Source organism: Trachymyrmex cornetzi, unplaced genomic scaffold, assembly GCF_001594075.2.
Source record: "Trachymyrmex cornetzi isolate Tcor2-1 unplaced genomic scaffold, Tcor1.1 scaffold156, whole genome shotgun sequence".
NCBI lineage: Eukaryota > Metazoa > Arthropoda > Insecta > Hymenoptera > Formicidae > Trachymyrmex > Trachymyrmex cornetzi.
Genome location: NW_017296157.1, coordinates 2,076,380 through 2,099,212, shown reverse-complemented (window position 1 = coordinate 2,099,212; position 22,833 = coordinate 2,076,380). Strand labels below are relative to the sequence as shown.

The window sequence follows — 22,833 nt, the reverse complement described above, 5'->3', positions numbered from 1 at the left end:
TAGCCACGATCGAGCGACGGTTCACCGGCGGCCTCATCCAACCGAGGACGATCATGATATTCGTGAGTGAATTCTTTTTTAAATTTTGAGTAGTTTAACTCTTCTATCAATGTATGATTTTTTAACCTTTTTCACCACTGGGCATTGGAAAAAAATCTGGTAATAACTATCAAATGTTGAGTGAAATAATTTCAATCAAATGTTTGGTTAATATAATAAAAAACAATTTTATTTTTTTAAATATTTAGTAGGTATTATCAAACATAATAATGTAATCAATTAACGTTTGGTAATAATTAATAAATATTTAGAAAAGTAAAATTATTTTTTGTTATATTAACCGAATATTTAATTTAAATAATTAATAAATATTTAGAAAAGTAAAATTATTTTTTGTTATATTAACCGAATATTTAATTCAAACTATTTCATTTAATATTTGATAACCAGACTCTTTTTTCAATGTTTTATAAGATTCTCGCTAAAAATGTAAAAGTGAAAAAATCTGTACAAAACTGTTCTTTATTGTTTAAAGGTAGAATTTTTGAGGTTTCACGAAATTCACACAAAAATAAAAAAGATTTTATCGTTTAAAATTCGATACGTACTCATGCATTAACAAAAAAGTGAAATTGCACGCTGAATTTTTGTGCTCCCCAAATAATTAAACGTGATGCAATGTTAATCGATTAAGTATAATTCATATTTAGCATTCTTGTATCCAGGATAATTTTATGTACGTCTCCTTTGACCAACTTGTAATTAATTTCAAGATAATTTGAAGTATTTTGCTCCCGTGAGCGTCTCTAATTTAATTCTGCCGTCTACTTTCGTGGTAGAAGAATAAACTTTTCTCGTTTTACATCGCGTTTGACAAAGGTTTGAGATGAAATGAAAGTTTTATACAATTCAATTTACTGTGTATCCGGTATGAACCGCAAAAATCTTCCAAGAAAAGACGGACGTCTGACACATTTTGAGTATCGATTTTATAATTAACCGAGTATATTTTGAAGCAGAATTCACATTAGTATGACATTAGTATGACAGTAACTGCTTCCATAGTATTATTTCAACGCGAGCATTGACTAACTCGCTATTTCCCGGTAATAACTATTGATTTAACAGAAACCGCAATACACAATTGTGGTTGCTCACTGGCGGTCGAAGTCCTGGATACGTTGCAATTGAAGGAATATGGCTTTGTTTCGCGGAAAAACATCATGACAAATGCAGTTCGATTGTTCGGGGAAGCCGCGTATCGAGTCGAATTTCCGCGATCGATGAGTTATATGCTAATCGAGAGGAGGTGAAGGGATAGTCTTCTCCCGTAACCACGACTAATGTTATCGCGTGTGCCTTCCTATATAATAGCAATATCTTGTGTAGAAAATTATACCTGCCTGTATAATGACAGTTATATGCTCACGTCTACAGCATAGCTGTCGCAGCTGATATATTATTTCATTAATCGGTTAATAAGCGTAGCTACTCGCGGTGACGAGACGCATCTCATTTACGAAATGGAACTCTTAAGACAAATCGCTGTTTAGAATGAACTTCTTAATAAACAGAATTTCTGTTTGGAATATAATAACCGTAACAAATTAATTGCATGTTACACAGTCTTAATTCGAGCTGTAGATTTTTTATCATTTCTATCGCACAATATAATTTAATAATTTCTATCACAATATAATTGTAAGTTAAATTACTCGGTACTTCAAATTAATGGAAATTGGTACATTTTTATTTACATTAAATATTGAGATAATCACCAATAGGAGGATTTCATTAATAATCGTGTTTCACGGTGTGTACTTGTCGCTAATCGATATAAACATTTAGTGAGTCTTCACCAATGACAATTTTTTGCGAGTTTATCATATTTTTGGTTGCATGCTTAGCGTTAATACGCCAATAATAATTTAATGATGTTATGGATAACGAAATAATTGTCGTATTCTTCTGCAGACAATTTTGTGCAGCCTCGTCATCGGACGATCCATCGCTTCGCCGCTCGCCAATGTTTGGCTAAGTCCGATACCGGCCCTTTCGCCGTTAAGACAGTATCACATACAAGACGGATCGGGATCTTATCAATATTCCTTCACAGGGCCGCATCACGCCAAAGCGGAAACTACCTTAAACGGCGTCACGCAGGGTGGTGAGTTTTTTAAAATTTACAAATTTACACATTTTGGCATTTTAATACAAGAGTTTTTTATCGAGTTTACCAATCTCAAAGCTGGGATGTTCTACGTAAACGTAAAACAAACCAATGAAAAGAGGTTCGAACGAATCAATAAAACGTATATAAAAGAGCCAAAATTAGCTGTTCGGGTGCGCATAAATGTCTTTATTCTCGTGTGAATAACAATAATAAAATCATAAACGTTTCAATTCTTCTTTTTGGGTCCTTATATTATAATATGAAATCTAATTCTAAATTACATATAAATAAGCCTATTCAAAAATGTAATTAAAGTCGGTTATGATTTTGTTATTGTTATTCACATGAGAATAAAGACATTTATGTGTACTCAAACAGCTGGTTTTGGCTCTTTAATTATATATATATTTATATATATATTTTGGCTTTTTATATATATATTTTAAACATAAAACGAAATTTATTCTCAATGGATGACAAAGCTTGTCACGATTCGTGATCTAATGAGCGTGCGGCAAGTGCATAAATGGAATGCATTCTTTTGCGAAGTGTGTTACAAAAGGTGTATTACCGGCCTACGTTCGCGAGTGAATCTTTCGCTAACGCTCATCAGCATGATGTAAGAAAGACGCCCATACGCCGCATGTCCCTGCAAATTTCTTCGGATGACAATGTGCGGTTGCGAGTTAGGATCGCATCTCTCTCGATTGCAATGTGATGACTCACGATATGTGCACGATGCATAATGTAGCGCGCGCGAAATTGTGTGAATATATACGTAATCACTGAAACAAGATTTACCTAATTAATGCTATTTTACTAAAGCAACAGCCACAATAATTATGGCAAATAACATATACTAATAACAGTAGATCGTAATAGATTAGAACGTAAATAGGTTCCTACATGAACAAACGTTCTCTAGATGTAATAGTACCTATCGTTGAAGAGTATCATTTCTATTTGTGCCCTCAGGATATTCCTATATTGATGCAAATGGAGTTTTGCAAACGGTCTCGTATACGGCGGATGATAAGAACGGATTTAGAGTCAGCGCGAGCAATCTGCCGCAACCACCAAAGGATGAGTTGCAAACTATACAGGACACACCAGAAGTCGCCGCGGCGAAGAGAAATCATCTTGAAGAATTGCAGAAGTCGCATCAGGCCAATTGGCAAGATCAGAATCTTCTGTCGTATAAAATCCTACCGTCGTACTTCAGCTTCGCCCAAATCCAGCCGGACGACAACAGCAAAGCCGAGCTGAATTCGAAAACGCGAGAAATAGAGGTGTGTAAGTTGCGCCGACAATCTCAATTGAAGTTTACTCGAATATAAATATATAGGAAACGCGACAGTAAAAAGAAAAAATCTACGTACTTTTATATATACGAATTTATAGCACCGCAATCGCTGTGGAATTTTTTGCTTAATAAAAGAATTTCGATAAAAATATAAAATTTTTTATCACAAATAAAATTAATAAAAAATAATAAAAACATAAAACAATATAATAACACAATAAAATAAATAATAAAAAATATATACATACAGTTTTTCTCTATATTATTTTATAACAATACAAAAATTCTACTGATCTAAAAATGTGAATTGTGATTAACCCATTAAGGCCCATGCCTAATACAGCCAAACCGAATACATGATTCATAGCATAAGCGAAAATAAAACTACCCGTATTTTTTCGTTTTACAAAACTGATTGTTTAAATAATAATTGTTAAAACAGATTGTTTAAAAATGCCCATTTTTTAAAAACTAAAAGTGCAATTCGATTCTATATTCGAAAACAAGAAATTTTTATTCTTGGTATTTTTTCGATCTGGTGTTTTGTTTATGCAAAAAATGGTTATAAACGGGTTTTTTTTTCGCTTATGCTATGAATTACGTATCCAGTTTGGCGCTATCACTGCTGTATTAGGCATGGGCCTTAATGGGTTAATAGAATGTAATCAACATATTGTATAAAGTAATTTAAACTAATATTATAAAATGACATTTTATAATATTATTATAAAATATTCCAATTTACGTTCCAAATAAATTCATATCTATCCAATGTTAAAATAACGTTTAGTAACTTCTTTTCGTATACTATGTCCATATTTCTTTTATTCGATTCTTCTTTTTTAGGCTACCAACAATCCATTCTTATTGTCAAGATCGGAGGCAGAGAGAATCAATGTTCCCAAGCCGGATCCGAGTCTCTCGAAGGTATCGCCCACGTCTTCGGGTCCCACCATCACCACCATTGCTTCGTCATTACCTACCACGACGTCATTAAGGGAGAACACGTTTCTCAAGGATGACGAACGAACATCTAATCAGAACGCCTTGCATCTGGGGAAGCTGCTGCCGCTCTCCAATATCCAGAAACGGGTAGCCTTGCCTGCACCTTATGTACTTCCGGTACTGCCTTACAGATTACTTCACAGCTCGCTGCATCACACCCAGGACTCTCTGGGCCAATACGATTACAGTTATACCGGAGACTCGAGCGCCAAAACCGAATCCAGGTCGCTCGATGGTACCACTAGGGGAGCTTATAGTTACATCGATCCCAATGGAATTCTTCAGCAGGTGCATTACATCGCCGATCACAATGGATTCAGAGTCATGGCAACTAATTTACCCGAAGCGAAGTGATAATCATGTCGGCATCGTAGAAAATGTCCCATGGGGCGTAAAAGTTCATCTTCGAAGCGCGATGTCATGTATCAAATATTAATACCGTATACAATTTTCTTTCTTGAATTTCCAATTAGTTAGCGGATCTCAATCTCGTAGAAGAATAAAGAATAAAATATATTGTTGAATTTTTTAAAGCTTTCTAAAAAGAAACGGCATATATTTTTGTAAATTTAATTATTAAAAAATTCACTTCAATTAAGAGATAAAAAGATGAAAAAATAAAATAAATTCATATATACCCGTGTATTTAATAAAAACAATCAAGAGTCGTTAAATAATAGCTTTTGATTGCTTTTGTTGATAAATACTCGCGATACGAAAGAAGCAAAACGAAGATTTGCATTCAAATGTATCGTCTCGCGTAATAAGTATCGGTGTCGGGAATTTGAGGAAACATTACACGAATGCTTCTCGAGTTTGTTCAATGATTGTTCTTGCGGAAACGCGAAGGAATGGACTTGATTCGTATTCGAGTATCTTCCTAACTTTATTTTTTTTTGTAATGGTAAGCTTACTCTATGCGCGAGCTCAATCGCGACTAAGTAAATTATTTTTCGTTTCGTGAATATTCTTCTTTTATTGTTTTTAGGACAATCGAAAAGCGTTAATGATGTCATGTTTTCAAGATTGTTAGTAGATTGCACTTATTGATTACATTACGTAAATACAGAAGAAAAATGCAGTCTACTACTGTTATCTTTACATTCTCCTGTCTCTTCTTTATTCTCTCTCGATTATTTCTGTATAAAATGAATAAACCAAATAAATAATTGCAATAGATTTACTTATACTTATAACTTAATGTGTGCAATATTTTTAAATATTTATATCTTGGTAATTATTCAGTTTAGCTACTGCACCTCAAAAATCAATAAAATTAGGCTTATTCGACGCGTTTTTGCATGAAACGAAAGAATCTGGTAAAAAAAGGTGTCGCTCTGCCCTGTGAGCCGAGATATTAAGCGTTAAAGTTGACGACTATTGAGGTTAGGAAATCTGTCACTGTCGCAAAATACTGCGACACAAAATCGTTTTTCACCCATTTTTTTGGTGTGAGATGGCGCTCATTTCGCGTGGAAGGTTGTAAATCCATGTCGTTTTGCGTTAAAAAACCTAACCCTAACCCAACCCTAACCCATTTTTTACTTTCGCGTGGAAAGTACATTCAAGAAGCAAAGTTCTACATAGGTTTACAATCTTCTACGCGAAATGAGGGCCATCTCGCATCAAAAAATGAGTTGGCTTTTTTTAGGGTTAGGTTTTTTTAACGCGAAACGACATGGATTTACAACTTTCTACGCGAAATGAGGGCCACTGCGTAGCCGCCCCGAACCAATAGGCACTAATCTATACACTCCACCGTCTACATGATTTTCTATCTTCAATAACTACAATTATAGAAGTTGTGCGCCCCTTTGCAGGGGGGAGAGGGGTGAGAGTCGGGAGTGAGAGTCGCTTCGCGTGGAAAGTCGAAACCTATATAGAACAGTACAATTATAGACCTTATTTTACCCCTGTGACAGATTTCCTAATCTCAATAGTTGTTAACTTTAACGCTTAATATCTCAATTCGCAGGGCAGAGCGACACTTTTTTCTGTCAGATTCTTTCGTTTCATGCAAAAACGCGTTGAATAAGCCTAATTTCATTGATTTTTGAGGTGCGGTAGCTAAACTGAATAATTACCCATATCTTTATTGAAAATGTAAATTATTTTCTTAAGAGAATTAAAAAGGAAATTAAATTTTATTTAAAAAATTAAATTTTTACTATACGCAATTTTCAATAAATTTAATAAATTTTCAATAAATTACGCAGGCATTTTTACGTTTTCTCTTTAAAATCTCGTTGTATCTTCGAATTTCAAATATCTCTTAATGAATTTTTTAGACATGTAAAAATTACGTTCATAAAGATATTTTTACATATAATAAGTTAAATTATTGTTATAATGATTATATTATTATTATTATGATTGTTGGTAATATTATTATACGATTCAGTCATGTTCTGGGATGAATTATCGAAATATCAAGTGTCAGTATTTCTGTTCTCGCGAAAGGATTAAATAATATACTTGAATTTGAGAAACAACACCTCTTACGCAATTTGTTCAACTGAGCGCGTCATGAAAACGGAAGTGGACGCGTTGAAAAGCGACGTTTCAAACGTCGTCACCAAAGTAACACAAACGCAGTCTGAATAGCGGCAGATGAACTTATTCGCACACAATTATATCGCTTGAGTCTGAGAGATGCGTAAAATATCGAGGCGAAGATATAATACTACAGATAATAGTACATAGATTACTTCTGACTTGATATAAGACTCGACTCTGGCCATGACGTAAGCGCTGGGGTTACAACCGAATCGCCGATATCGGTACGGGTGCTGATAAGAAAGTCTCACCGCGGAAGAACGTGAATTAGAATTAGTCGGTCTGCGGTATTCGATGGATGACGTATTATTTTTAATGCCGTTGGACCATCGCATTGGCGCGCACACGTGCAGAGTATCGATGGCGAGCACCGTTCGATTTTGCGCAGTGTTTTAAGTGGCTAAAGTGATCGCTCGATTCTCGTACATGCACAATGGTTTTAATTGCACAGAGTGACGAGAGATCGTCGTGCGAGCGACCGACTTCGAAATGCGCGCAATACGTGGGCGTGCTTGTGGGTGAGTTTTGTGTGGGTGGGCGTTTAATCCTCTCGCGAACTCGCACGATATTGAGATGTGACTGCATTTACGCATGAATATTTAATAGAAGCGAGATAGTTGAAAAACAGAATCCAGCGTATGAGCGCTTAGAGGGGACAGATAGATTTTAACGGTCATAAAAAACGGTGTAAATCTGCCTTCATTTATGTAGCTCCCTCTGGGAGCTTCAAAGCGACTTTGGAAAAAAAAGCTCAAAGCTATTACACGCGATTGCTGCATTAATTTTCGCGTCTCTTAATTTAATCGAAAGTTTGTCTCTCTAGTTAAAACTCTCTCGATAGACATCTGACTGTAATTTAACTTTGCGTTCTCGTCGCTGCGTACCTATGGGATATCTCCGAGCGGAAGATATCAAGAGTAGCGTGAAGAGAAAGAATTCTCAGAACAGAACGTTGTCGAAGATAAAATATTTCGCGACACAGATCAAATAGAATATTCCTCAAGAGGAATTTTACAAGATGGAATGTGTCTGACATTTACTTTCTGTTACCGCTTAGCGACACTCGCCGCGTTCTCGATTGGCACATATTTGTCATGGACGTCGTCCGCCTTGCCACTTTATAACACGAACGATACGCTGTCTGTCAGCGATCAGGAAGGCTCCTGGATTTCTTCTTTGGTCCCTCTTGGTGCTATTCCAACTGCTATTCCGACGGGAATGTTTGCGGATAGGATTGGTCGGAAGAAGATGATTTGGATGACGACCGTGCCTTTATTTCTTTGTTGGTATATCATCGGATTTGCACAGAGTAAAATATGGTAAGAAGGTTCCCAAACAGAATAACAAGCCAAAATGATATTAAAATGAATCATAAATGATCAAAATAGTAACCATTTTGGAATCATTTTAATATCATGTGTTCTGTTTGGATTCATTGTAGATTATACGGTTTGACTTCAGCATTTCATTCAGTATTTTTATTCTCGTGGTAATAATAATGAAATTCTAGTCCTATATTTGGAATTATATTATATTGGAAAAGAACGCTTCGTGTAAAATATTAACGCGCGTATTTTTTTCGCTGGCATGTGTGTGTGTTGTGTGTGTGTGTTGTAAACAGAAAATACCAAATATTACACCAAAATAAAAAATAATATATATCCAATTCCTATCTTCAACGGATCGTTAATTTACACAATGATTCAATTACCCGTACAGAAATTTAATGTTATTAGCCAATTTAAAGAGATATTCTAATCTTTTCATATAATTTAAGGATTCAATCACACACACAAATACATATTGAGAATAAATAGGTAATACGTAGGCACTCATATTTTTTTAATTTTTGGACTGTGCAATTTTCTTTAAATAATTTTCTAAAGTAGCTCAAATTCCTATGAGAAGGAAGGTTTTAAGTAACTTAATTGTAAACAAAATATAAAAATTTTGAAGAGAAATCATAGATATAAAAGAACAGAATTTAAGAACATTTTGGAATTAAAAAAATAAAGTTTTACCATATCATTTTCGTGCAAGGGTATAAAATGTTCAATTCTCTTTAAATATAACGTCACTATATCTTTAAATATAACGTTGCCATATTTTTACATTAATGGAAACATGGTAACGTCGTTTTCCGTAAAAATTATTAATTTTTAAATTAAATTTAAATAATTGTTATAAACGATTTGTCTTCAATATTTTTCACGTGAATATTTATTTTTATTACAAAGAAAATTTTTTAATAACAAATTACAATATTACTGCTAAAATTTTGTTAATTATTTATTTTTTAGAAGATAGCAATGGCATTTTGCATGCTTTATATTCTCGTGTTAAAAAATAAGAAAGATCAGATGACTCCATTTTTTTAAAGCTGGAAAATTACTCAATTACTCTCCTTAATACTGATCAATTTAATACTAAAAGACAGAAATTAATTACTTATCTTAAATATTAAATATTTAATTGTTGTTCAATACTTTTTTTAGTACTCCAAATAAGTAATTAATTACTCCTTTAAATTAATTAATTGCTGTCTTTCAGTAATAAATTGGCCGATATTAAATTTCTATAAGAGTGGCAGAGAAATTAATAAGTCTAAACAATTAATAAACGAAATCTTTCGTTGAAGTCTGCCGTCCGCCATGGACGTTTCCATTAATTGCACTGACTGCATTCCCAGTCAGCGATAGCGACTTTACCGTACGGTTTCATCGATTTTCTATTTACATTACGTAATCGAGTTTTTCCGTCAAAAGGATTTTCCTGGCTCGGTTTGTTGCGGGAGCAGCATGCGGTGCAGCATCTGTCGTTGTTCCCATGTTCGCTTCTGAGATTGCCGAGCAGAACATTAGAGGCTTGCCTGGCATCATTTTTCAATTGCAGATTACCGTCGGAATTCTCTTCGCATATTCTACTGGTAAAGAAGCACTTTCCTAAATATAACATTGGATAATTTTATGACATGTGCCATGTCTTTGATACTCTACAATCCTTTCGAGCAACATTATGTAACACAATTCCGTGCTTTTCAACTGATACAAACGTACGCAGCTAAAATGCTATGTTCGACTGTGTCGTTCTTTTATGTTACTTTATGAATACGAAATTTTTACATTTTATTACCATTTATTTTCCTAGAAATGATACTCTGATAAGAGGTTTTAAGATTATATTCAAATATATTCGGACGTAGGTATACAAAACCTTTTCTTTATTTCACTCTGGCAATGAAATAAAAAAGCTAAGCAACATTTCAGTTATGAGTTGACATTATATATTATTGTGTTTCGTTGCTGGAAAGCATCTAAAATCTACAATTAAAGTCAGAGACACATTGATTAAAATGTATATTGTTTTCTCGAATGTATATTGTATTCTATTATAACAATGATATATTAATTGGCCAAACTGATGTAAAATAATTGACATTAATAATAAAAAAGCTTTATAAAAAATTATTTAGTTGAATATTCACTTTTTTCAGTTTTAATTTACTGCAATATGTAAACATAGCTCTTTATTTAAACATCTGTAATATCAGATATCTAATGACACAAAGAATTAAAGGAAGATGTCATTATAAAGAACTTGACTTTATTGTACATAGTTTGAAGGTGTTTGTAATGATAGATGAACTTCAAGTCGCGAGAATTCTAGTTGTTACACACGACTGTATAACTTTCCTGAAATGATAAGCGGTGACGTTTGCAGCTTTTACCGATAGCTTGCATGTCATCGCGATACTTTGTTCCGTGGTGCCCGCTTTGCTTTTGATTTTCTTCCCATTCGTACCGGAATCACCGGCGTGGCTGGTTATGCAGAGACAGAAGAACGAGACAAATATTGTGCTAAAACACTTCAGGAGAAGTCGTTCTAACATTGAAGCGGAATTGACCAGGCTCAAGCTTCAAGCCTCAGAAATGCGAGAAATCGAACCCAATATTTCGGATTTGAAGAATTATAAAAGAACGACCTTCATTATACTCGGTAAAAGATTTAGTTTAATTAGTAATTAGTTGCGAATTAAATCGATTACTGAATGTTTTCATTGCAATAACTAATTATTCTATTTTTTAATTTTATCAACTTTATCTGATTTTGTTTAGGTATATTACACAAACGTTAAACATTGAATTAAACATATATTATGTTAGCTTTAATTCAATGTTTAATGTTTCAGGTCTAATGTTTTTCCAACAACTCTCCGGTGTTAACATTCTGATATTCTACGCAAAAAAGATCTTCGACGATGCGGGCTCAATTCTGAGCTCATTTACGTCATCAGTAATAATGGGTACCGTACAAGTGATTGCTACCTATTTTTCGACCGTTTTGATTGAGCGCGTCGGCAGAAAGCTATTATTATTCATCAGTGCGTCAGTGATGGCAGTTTGTATGTTCACAATGTCAGGGTATTTTCGTTTCCAGGTAACAAGCTATTAATTAATTAAATATAAATACAAATTTTAATTACAAATTTGTAATTCTTTAAATATTTGATTAAAAATATTAATGATTATCAATAATAATTTTTAATCGTATATCAGTTTGCAATTTCATATTTCTACATTAAAATTTCTTAATTAGATTGATTTGCTTTTCTCTCGATTGTTTCAGAGCTCTCACGACCTCTCGAACTTCTCCTGGATCCCTCTGCTCTCGTTCGCAATATTCATCGTAATTTTCAGTATCGGCTTTGGTCCCGTACCATGGTTGATGGTTGGGGAGTTGTTCACAAACAACGTGAAGAGCGTGGCAAACACTGCCGTGATGTGCAACTGGACGTTGGCCTTTCTCGTGACAAAGTACTTTCAGGACATGGTGAATCTCATGGGAATCTCCTCGTCATTCGCTACATTCGGCATGATAAGTTTAATCGGAACCATATTTGTCTCTGTGATGGTGCCGGAAACGAAGGGCAGAAGCTTCGAGGAGATTCAGATCGAGTTGTACGGGACGCAAATTAGGATCCCGACGAAAGATCCAGTAGCGAGGGAAACATAACGAAACTTAATAAAATAATCACTGAATCGAAATGTTCAATTGTAGAAGTATGGTTGTAACTCGTTTGTATATCATGAATATTTTATAAGTCACCTGCAGTAGCGCGTAATTATAATAACTTAATTACTTCCAGACGTGATTTTAAAATCTAGAAAGGAATATTCACGGAGAGAGGGGGGGTAAGTTGTGCTCCTGGTATAATCATATATAATTACAGAAAATACTCTTAATTGAGGGTAAACTTTAGCGATATATATAAACAATCATTTTTTAGATAACTAGATATATCTAAAAAAAATTATACGATGTTATAAAACAGAGAATTCTGGTATCCTTTCTTTTTTTTTAATTTTTAATAGTATTGATTTAATACGTACCATAAAACGAGTCGTGCTGCATCGCTGAATTTCCGAGCGTATGTAATACAAATTGTGGAAGAGACCACGGATTTGTTTATACTCATATATTTATTTCCATCCGTGATACTTTTTTACTTATTTATACGATATCACATAATACATGAATCACGCAATTTTTTTCTTTAAATCGATCGGTCGTCTCGCCGCCCCTGTTGAATTACAGTTGCGCAAAGCTATGACAGCGATCAGAAGGGAGAATAAATCCGGAAGATTCCGTGAGAACGAGACGTCGAATTTTTCTTAAGACGTGGCGTCGCCCAGCACAATATCGCGACATTGCTCCATTGTATAAAGTAATACATGTGCATTTTGCATGCGCGGCGACGACGACGCGGTGCAAATGTTTGCCGTACAATTGATACACGCGGGATAAAAAGAAACATATAGATCGATGGCAGCGAAGAGTTGCGATCTTATTTCAGATGCATTCCGGAGAATCGCTGGAATGAATAAAAGAAGAAAGATGGAGGAGAATGGAGGGGAGGGGAAGGGGAGGAGAAACGCCGATTTATGCGAACGTGCACGTGAATATCGGTTCATATAGAAGATGTAACGACATACTTAGCGTGTTGTTGCGCACAAATAGATATCGATATGTACACAGGAGGTCTGCGTCACTCGTTTGTCTGTCGTTGTGCCTGTCAGACGTTTGTTCCCGATCGGACGCGAGCCGATTGTCCAACTTCTACACTAAAAAAAATATAGTCAATTTTAATAAATATTTAGTTGAATACTGCCAACTAAATATTTACTAAATATAAAGATATATTTATTTGATACAAGAAATGTTAATTTGATTTAACAATAATTTTTTTTTACTGAACAAATATTTATTTACTATAAGTAAATGTTTAGTTGGCAGTATTGAACTAAATATTTATTAAAATTGACTATATTTTTTCTCACAGTGTACTTTCTTTCCCGGCTTGAGAATTATTTCTCGATGATTCTCAATTTCTCAATGCGCAAATCTTCGATAACGACGTAGGACGAATGCGTGGCGGAATACACACACAAACACACATACAAAAATACACACACACACACACACACACACACACATACAGACATATGGAAAGGACAATTTTGTTGAAATATCTAAAAATTTAGTTAGATACAGTTCTAAAAATAATTTTGTTGACGCATCAAAATAATTATATAAAACGCTCAAACTGGCTAGAATGTTAAATTTTTTGCAGCATTGCTTGAGATTTTTACACTGTAAAAATATCTCGTGTTTGTGTTGAAAACGGTCCAATCACTCAAGTCCTTGTTAAACTTTTGCGTTGAATTTCTTTTAACATGTTTGAGTATTAATTTAACACAATGTGATTATGTTATTTAAATAGTTTGCGTTAAATTGATATTCAATATTTCTTAGTGTCAAAATAACACAATTTGGTTTTAAAACGTAAATTCTAAGATAAATAAATATGTATTAGTTTAATATATCACAAATATTAATTTTACTGAAAAAAATACGTTTCTACGGTTTATTTACAAATTGTATCTGTATTATCTCTTTTTTGTATTTATATTCTTAAATAATACATATTTGCGTTACTTCCTAACATATTCATCTTGTGTTAAATGAATAGATAAAATTAAGTGGACCGTTTGGAATATGTGAAGTATGTTAAGTTTAACATAAATTTTCCAATGGTATACGTAATTATTTTGATGGTTTAACAAAATTATTTTGATATCTGTATCTAACTAAATTTTTAAATACTTCATCAAAATTATTCTTTCCATGCAGACGTTGCGAACGATCAAGACGAATTATAGGAGTCGATCGGCCGATTCGATCGTCCGCACGAAACCGGGATAGGTTTCGGACTGAGAGACTAGAAGCTACACGACGTGTAATTCGCTTGTGCGAATAACATATATCGAAACAAATAAATAACGTTGCAAAATGACTCTGTGCGTCTGGAAGAACAGAGAGCGGATAACTTTCTCTCGTCGCAAAAACGGTGCACTCTATTACGGGGATGACGAAAGAAGGCACACCGATTGCATACATATTATTCGAAATTATTGGAGATTATCATCTCCTGGTATAGTAAACGACCGATCATTCTCCGGTGATCTGCGCGGGACACACGTAACGTATATACTAATAGCAAATTCGGTCATTTGCATCACACTAGATTAATGCACACTAAAAGCTGCTGTACATGATTTTGAACAATTAAATATCCAATAATGATATTAAGTTATTTAACAGAATATACACGTATTATCTCATTATCAAAGTTAATTGTATTAAATGCCAATGCATTTAGATACTTTATATAAAGCAGCCTTTTTTTAAAAATGTGCACTAACCAGTGAATGACCGAATTCATCATAATTATGTCGGATAATTTATTGCGTCTACCGGACGCAAGAAGACGGTCGTTTATGAAGGATATAAACCGCATGCGAAGCTTCTCGCGTAGCCCAAAAGTACAAATCGAAGCGTAGCGACGATTATCGCGAGGAAGCGCGTTCCTACATAAGATCTGCGTAGGGAAGTCGATTTTTCCTTTTCTTCTTTTTCTTTCGCTTCTTACAGATGAAGCGCCGCGTTCTGGGTCTATCGCGCTGGAATCCAATTCCGCGTAGACGCGTATCGCAAAGCTCCACCTGGTACTCCGTTTCCGTCGACTTCGTCGCAATTACAGTGCAAAGGCAAATCGCACAGCATTTAGCTTGCTTTCCTTTTTCTTTGCTTTTCCTTTCCTTCCAACGGTAGTAGATGACAAAAAAAAACGAGGAAAGCAATCCTCTGCTTGACTTACCCCTCCGCTGATTTTGTGTGAATTCTTACGAGATCACGCGATTTAGCAAGGGAGCAGATCAAGCAGTAAATTATTTGCTCACCTCACTCAAGAAACTACCCGAGTATTACAGCCCTGTTGACCTGGCGTAAAGTCGCCATTGTAGCGAGATTATACGTAGACAAGCTAAGCATCGGTTTTTTTTTCTTTTCGACGACAGAGTAACGAGACAAGTTAAGCAAGTGGCACGTTGCTCACCCATCTTACTTGTCGCTTGTTATCTGACTGTTACTCGCCTACCGATTTCGTACATTCGCGGTGAGACGGAGATAGAGTCTGGGAGTTTCCAGTTTCACCCGAGTGTTCTAATTTACGGGAACTGCTGACGCAACATTAGTCTGGTAGAATGGAGAAACTGATTTACGTTGGCACACTAAGCGTCAAAGTGGCCGCGACTCATCGTCGTTATGACGTGCAGAGGGCCACGAGGAAGTGTCGAGCGCGGCTCTCGGAGCACTACCGTCATCAGAATGAGAATATCCTCGCTTTCGAGGATCGGGGATTGAAGGTGACGCGCTGCGTACCAGCTCGGACGTGTCGCTACAATCATCTGGACTCACTCTGCGAATGGCTCGCCTCCAATGACGGATCCGGATCCGAGTCGTCGATGGAGGTCCCGTGCTGAGCCGTGCGAATCGAGTAACTCGGGCTTCGTTCGTTCCTACGAGAACACACGCAGAATCGTTCCCGTGAGACATACCGGTGGTGCGAATATCATTCTATAGATTTCTTACAAAACAGCAAACCTCTCTCGAGCTAATTAGAGTTTAAAGTCTAAAAAATATTCAGGAAGCATAGTCTTCAACTCGATTTAACCAAAATTGGTTATTTTAGAACCGAGCCACCGAATTTATCGCGCATTATATAATCCAGGGAAAATACTTTCATGAAAACATTTGGTCGCCATATAGAACTTGATGATATATATCACCGTTTACGGTACATAAAACGTGATGAAATTTAAGAATTTTCTTTTATATGGACCGTATTTCTAAAACTTCCTTTGCGTATAAATGCAACAAATACGGATGATAATCGGATAGATACGCCATAATATTGACATAATAAGAGATTTTCTAAATTTAAACCTTTTTTTTTTAAATTTAAAACATAGACAAAATGATTAATTCTTTTAAACTTCCTCTCTTTTACGAGACAAAATTCGCGTAAAAATAAACCGTAGAATGCAATACCGTTTCACGCATTTTGTCATACAAATTGCAATTTAAATGTCTCCTTTATACGTGCTTGCAAAAATAAATAGCAGAATGCATCCATTTTGTAATACAAATTGTAACACTGACCTCATTGCCAATTGACTGCCGTCACTGCCACGTCGCAAGGTGTTGGCGCGTTGTATGCAGGAGCACTTGCAGCAGATGATTCTCTTGAAAGCGAAGCGGAAGTCCCTGCTGAAGAGGGCATAGATACACGGATTTATTGCGGAATTGCAGTATCCTAGCCAAAACAGTACGCTGAAGACGGTTGGATGGATGTGATTCGGACAGAACGCGCGCACCAGATACATGGTGAAGAAAGGCAGCCAGCACAAGATGAAGCCGCCGACGATGATACCCAGGGTCTTCGCCGCCTTCGTTTCCATGCGAAATCTCTTCACCTGCGTATAATTTGGTCTCAAATATCGAGGCAACCGACATATTTTAAATATCCTTTACTCTATTAAAACATAAATGCGTATTATAATAAAATATCATAATAAAATTAACTTGAAATTAATGTTTACTTTTAACAAAGTGCACTTAAATTCAATCAAATTATAATGTCAAATTATACCCCCCTAATTTGAATCAGTTTTAATAATTATTATAAGCCGCCGGTACTTCCAATTAGTATGTTCTTAATTTAACTAAAACTAAAATATAATTTAAACAGCTTAATTTAAGAAATGCTTTAAATTTGATTCAAATTCGGTTTATTATTTACTGATGTATGCCTTAAAATACGAATGCCGTTTCCTTTAAAACTAAGCGATTCAACCACAGAAATGGGTTATTAGATATGATTGTTTTTTTTAACCTTATATTTTGTATTAAAATCATTTATTTTATACACTTTGGAAGTTCAAAATAACAAAATGCTATTTAACTTAAGAAATTAGTTCAAATTTGATCTTTTAATATTTAACAGTGAGAAAGATATTAACTTTGCACTCTGCTTTCAACAATAAGTATGTTATCTCTTTTATAATATGCATTCATATTTTGATCAGTCTACGCAGTATAAATTAATTCCGACAGTAATCGACTAGTTATCACTACGCCGACTGAGATAAAAATGAATTTCCGTCATATGAAGTCTTACGACATTATCGGATGTTGTTTGTACGTTTTTATGGAACATTTGAAAAATAGGTTCGATAGCCAAAGTGTGAAAGCGATAAAAACGAGCCGACATGAGAAACGCACTTGGGCTTTTATGTTTCTCTTGCCAAGCTTCATCACTCGCGGCTTCTCCTCGTTGCTCGGCGTCATCTCGCGCAACGACAACTCGTCGCCGGTCACCTGACTCTCGCAGCTGCTCCGCCTGCTTGTTCTTTTGCTGCTGCCGACCCTATTGACACCACCGACCTGAAAGGGGATTTAACAAGTCGGCCTTTACGACTCCGACACACGCACACACTCACGTAAACATCACGTGCGCCTATAAAATACAGATTCACTTTCGCACGAGATTTACAGACGCCGTAAAACTTTCATGACGAACACGAGCAACATCCAGACTGTTGTCAAAAGCTCGCTATAACAATACGTGATCATATTGGGCTGAAAATTCGATATCCCGCATTTTTTTACGGACGAAACATGAAATAGATAACTACTGTACAGTGCGATTTATATACAGAAACAATGACTTTGCTGAAGCATTAAAAAATTTAACCAAATATATATAGATCTGGAAATAATTTTTTATTCGACTATTAAAATGAATGCGTAGGATGTATACAATACTCTAAAAAGTTTTGACCTTTCGCATTGTTAAATATCAAAGCAACAGATAATGCTAAGAATTAAATATTTTTTTATTTTATTAACTTCTATTTAATTTAGTCAACATGTAAATCAATCCATTTTTTCGGTTAGTTTCAAAATAAACAACGTTCCTATTAACATATGCATTTATAGTGAACAATAAACTAAATTTGAGTTAAATTTAATCTACAATTCCTTGAGTTAAATTATTTAATTCCATAATTTCAGTTAAATTAACGACATATTGAGTAGGAGTGGCGACCTATAGAAATAATTAACAACAACTCAAATTGGATATAATTTGAGATTATGAATTTAATAGTGTAGCAACTGGCTTGTGCGGTCTACATAATTATTTTGATGATCTAATGAAATTATTTTTAGATTTGTATCTAGCTAAATTTATAAATCTTTTAACAAAACCATTCTTTCCGTGTTTTCTGCCAGGAATGGAAATTTAATTATTCATACTTACAATTAGACGCAAGCACAGAGATATTCTAGTCATTATTTTATCCTGATCGTTTGTGTAGATCTTTATTTTCGACAATACATTAGAATTCTAAAGGGTATATATATATATATTTATATTTATCGATACCAACGATTACGCATGACATGAAAGCCATCAACAAAACAGGTACGTGTCCATATCCTGCTTCGTTTTATCCGTCTGTAAATCCGCACGATACCGACTCACATGCGGGAGAATAATCACGATCGACGATTTAAACGGCAAATAAAAGCTCGGAGATCCTCGTGAAACAAAACAGCGAGGGAAAAGAGGAAAAAGAGTGAATTTATACGGCTCGATAGCCACGTTCGATCGAACGAGTGCTTCGGTTTTATTAAACGAAAAAGTGATCCTTGATTCGTTTCATTTTGCAAAATGCCATCGATTAGTCACCAATAAAAAGCGTATGCACTTAAAATTGCACCGACAACATGTCATCAGGAATGTAGTGCTGGAACGTGAAATTTACACATGTCCAACATCACTTCCAACGGAGAGCCGTAGATTCTATCTTTCGATCAAACTTCGTGTTATTATATTATAATTATACAGTAATAAAAAATGTATGAATCTTTAATATAGTTCGTTTCGAAATAGTTTCTATGATATAGAAATGATAAAATTATACGTTAAGAATGTAATCTTGAAGGAGTAAAACACCATTTCTTAAAAAAGGACAAGATCGGAAAATTAAAAAGGAATTCGTGCATCTGAAGCAGTTAATTACATCCTCAGGTTGGTCATATAAATGGAACTCATTAAGATCTAATTCACCTTAAGATGCGTGTTTCGCGAGGCTGGACAAAGCTGCGTCTGCGTCTGTCCGTTGCTATAATGGACCGAGATTTGCGAACATCTCGACGGTGTCCTTTCGAGGGTGTTGCACTTCGTGTTGAGCGTCTCGGTGCTGGGATAGGAGACTGAGATCTTGATCTTTTCTCGTTTCACGGAGCTGCGGCTGCTCGAGTCCGGACTTCTCGAATTGCCGTTGTTACTGCCGTTGTGGACGCTACCTCGGCCACGGTGTATTCTTAAGGTCAGTCTTTGTTCGTCGAACCTGCATAAGAATAGGAAAATGCGTTGTGTTCTTGCATAGGCATTTTATGCCTGTTGGCAGCATGAAGCTTCTATAAAAAGACTTCCTTTCTCTCGCGGAGAAGAAGCTCAACCACAGACCCGCGAATGAAATGACGACTCGAGAGAACAAAGAGTGGAAAAACATATTAAAATGTAGGAAATTTTATTTGCAGTGCCATTTCATTAAAAAGGAATGATAATAAAAGATGATAATTTGTTTTATACATAATATTAAAAAATTATATTGGTAGAATAATTAGCGTGTGATAAGATACACAGTAAAAACCGTTTTGTATTTTTTTGTGTTAAAACTGGTCCTTATAAAAATATATATGTTTATTTAAATTTTTAACATGTTAGTGTCAAATTAATGTTTAATAGTTCTTAAAATAATACGATTTACAAGTAAGTGAACAAGTACAAAAAATTATATAATTTTAAAGCATAAATTTTAAGATAAATAAATAAAAGATGAATGTACATATTAATTTATTGAAGAATATATATAAATATAATATTTTATTGAAGAAAATTATATATTTCTATAATTTATTTCTAAGAGAGTGTTACATTTTTTAATGTTAATTTTTACATAATGTTTGTGTTTTAACATATTCATCTTGTGTTAAACTATATAACACAAAAACTATTTGGATGGATCGTTTGAGACATGTAAAAAAATGTTAAACTTAATATAAACTTTCTAAATTTATATGAATGCTCGATTAAAAAGGTAATTGATGCAAAATGATCAATATTTACAATATTCATTGTACATCGATCGCATAAAAGCAACACAAATAAATGTGTGATAAAAGTGGATTACAGGATTGTAAAAAATAAATTTATTAGTCAAGTAAACGGAAGTTATGGAAAAAAAACTGACGCGGAAGTTTACCTGCTGCCAAGCATTTTCGAGGCTTTTGTTGTCCGAAAACCTTGATTAATAGCTCTCGTCGTGGAAACTGCGGCGTTGTAGATTCGCCAATAAAAAAATAGCATCACCAGCATTGGTATATAGAAGGAGCCTAGAGCACTGCAACACAGTTGCGATTGTGATTTCCTGTCACACTGCTGATAATCGTAGTTCCCCATTTCGTGATAACATATCGGACACTTTTACGTGTAGTCAGCTCGTGCAGTTTGACACACATACATAGATGAAACTATATATTATCGCGAATATTAATTTAGCTATTGGTTTTAATAATGGACAAGACAATCCAATCGAGAAACACGTGTCACTGGCAAGCACTCAAAACGTATCAGTCGTTTATATATTAGCTTTTTGATCGGTATCGTATAATGTATATATAGATAACATCCTAATTGACGTATATAATACGGTGACAGAGGTAAAACTGTTTATCTCTGTTTTTTTACCTTTCTACTTATTAATTTTTGCTTAACAATCTCGAGCTAGAAAATTTTACATTTTTTAATTTAAAACTGTTATTATTGAGATAGTCTTATAGTCTATAAAATTTCAAATTTAAAAATTAACAAAGTCTCCTAAGGCTCGAACAAATAAATAATTAAATAAAACTCTATACAAGGGGAATGAGCCTAGTGGGATGGTCTAATTTATTTATCAAAATCAAATTACAAATATGTTCCATACGTTTCGATTCTCACAGAACGATTCTGAAACATATGGAATATATTTGTAATTCGATTTGGATAAATAAATTAGATTGTCGCACTAACAACATGCTAAGCTCATTGCCCTTATATAGAGTTTCATTCAATTATTTCAAATTTAATTTAGAGTAATGTTGTATAATATTGTTGTTATAATATAATTCTGCGATTTCTCGAGTGGCTCATCCATTTTTAAAACAGAGGTAAAATGTCAGGAGTGATTCATATAAAAAGAGATTGTTTCTATCTTGTGAAAATGTCAATATATATGTCTGCTTCAAAATTAAGGTCTTTAATTGGTGAAATTGTTGTCTTCAAAATTATCGCAATATTATTTTTTTTATATATTTAAATAAAAAGATGTAATTTAAAACACGATTTTTATTCTATATTTTGATCCTATAACGTATGTTGAAATAAATTAAAAAATTTTACGCCGATAAATTGAATAATATCTCTTTAATGCAGGAAAGACATTAAAAGAATTTTTCCCGACACATTTTGCCGTTTTTATGGCACTCTGGTATTTAGCCGGATAATGAAAAGGTAATATATTCCGATATATAAAGCAAAAAAAAAGTATCTATGTAAATTTCTCGCTATTAATATTACGCGACATAATCCAATACGTATATAATGAGAAGCCAAGGGTCTTTGAGGGACTTACCTGTAAACAACGTAGCCGGCGTCGTTGGTCAGTTCGCAGATCCATGGGCATGGCTTCATCGGCACGAGTATAGTGGTGGTGTTGGACGGGCCATATAGAGGAAACGTGTCATTGTACGTGGTATGCGACTACGAGAACAGAGAAGCGATTAAAAACGCGTGCAGACTAAATCCGGCCAGGATCGATCAGACGTCGATTGAAAATCGTTCCGAAATAACAGCGCGAAGGCGGATTAGTTGTAGCTAGTACGCACCCGTTTGTCCTTCCAGCCCACTAGAGGTGGAAAACAGATAACGAAGCTCGAAACCCAAACGGTGGCCACCAGCAATCTAGCCCTCTTCGTCGACATAAGCTGGATTTATGGAAACGGAGAAAAAAGAGGCAATTAACGAGAAAATCCGCGTCAGAGATGCGATAATTGCATAGATAACTTAATGCGATTAGTCGATATATTGCATCTCTCCTTTTGAAGAAGAAATTCACATTCCTTCGCTTATATTCACTTCGTTCTCTTTATTTTTCGATGCGCACAAGTTTATATTTCTCATTTTATTATTAGTTCAATTTTCTAAAATACGAAAAATCGATGCATCTGAAATTGAGTATTGCGAATAAAATACTTCAGCAAATATATATATATATATATATAT

The 22,833-nt window shown here is 34.6% G+C and overlaps 3 protein-coding genes across 4 annotated transcripts in view; 2 read left to right on the top strand and 1 right to left on the bottom strand.

Annotated features, from left to right (window-relative positions):
* Positions 1 to 6: 6 nt before the first annotated feature.
* Positions 7 to 5,029, top strand: CPR16 (cuticular protein 16). The gene is made up of 4 exons (XM_018503203.1): positions 7 to 62; positions 1,975 to 2,167; positions 3,149 to 3,462; positions 4,323 to 5,029. The coding sequence occupies exons 1-4, from the start codon at positions 54 to 56 to the stop codon at positions 4,833 to 4,835; spliced, it is 1,029 nt and encodes a 342-aa protein (XP_018358705.1). The 5' UTR covers positions 7 to 53; the 3' UTR covers positions 4,836 to 5,029.
* Positions 5,030 to 7,327: 2,298 nt separating this feature from the next.
* On the top strand, positions 7,328 to 12,277 carry LOC108758310 (facilitated trehalose transporter Tret1). The gene is made up of 6 exons (XM_018503187.1): positions 7,328 to 7,555; positions 8,095 to 8,356; positions 9,803 to 9,963; positions 10,758 to 11,033; positions 11,227 to 11,474; positions 11,664 to 12,277. Exons 1-6 carry the CDS (start codon positions 7,471 to 7,473, stop codon positions 12,048 to 12,050), a joined length of 1,419 nt encoding a protein of 472 aa, XP_018358689.1. The 5' UTR covers positions 7,328 to 7,470; the 3' UTR covers positions 12,051 to 12,277.
* A 1,887-nt stretch (positions 12,278 to 14,164) lies between these two features.
* Positions 14,165 to 22,833, bottom strand: part of Oamb (Octopamine receptor in mushroom bodies) — a 21,703-nt gene continuing 13,034 nt past the window's right edge. Inside the window, exons 4-10 of one of the 2 annotated variants that reach the window (XM_018503370.1) lie at positions 22,437 to 22,535; positions 22,184 to 22,311; positions 20,774 to 20,911; positions 19,573 to 19,855; positions 17,721 to 17,882; positions 16,599 to 16,912; positions 14,165 to 15,955 (exon numbers count right to left, since the gene is read on the bottom strand). In XM_018503370.1, coding sequence (XP_018358872.1) covers positions 15,841 to 15,955; positions 16,599 to 16,912; positions 17,721 to 17,882; positions 19,573 to 19,855; positions 20,774 to 20,911; positions 22,184 to 22,311; positions 22,437 to 22,535 — 1,239 coding nt within the window. In that variant the 3' untranslated portion in view covers positions 14,165 to 15,840. The remainder of the gene's footprint in view (positions 15,956 to 16,598; positions 16,913 to 17,720; positions 17,883 to 19,572; positions 19,856 to 20,773; positions 20,912 to 22,183; positions 22,312 to 22,436; positions 22,536 to 22,833) is intronic. The other variant, XM_018503371.1, reaches the window with a different exon arrangement.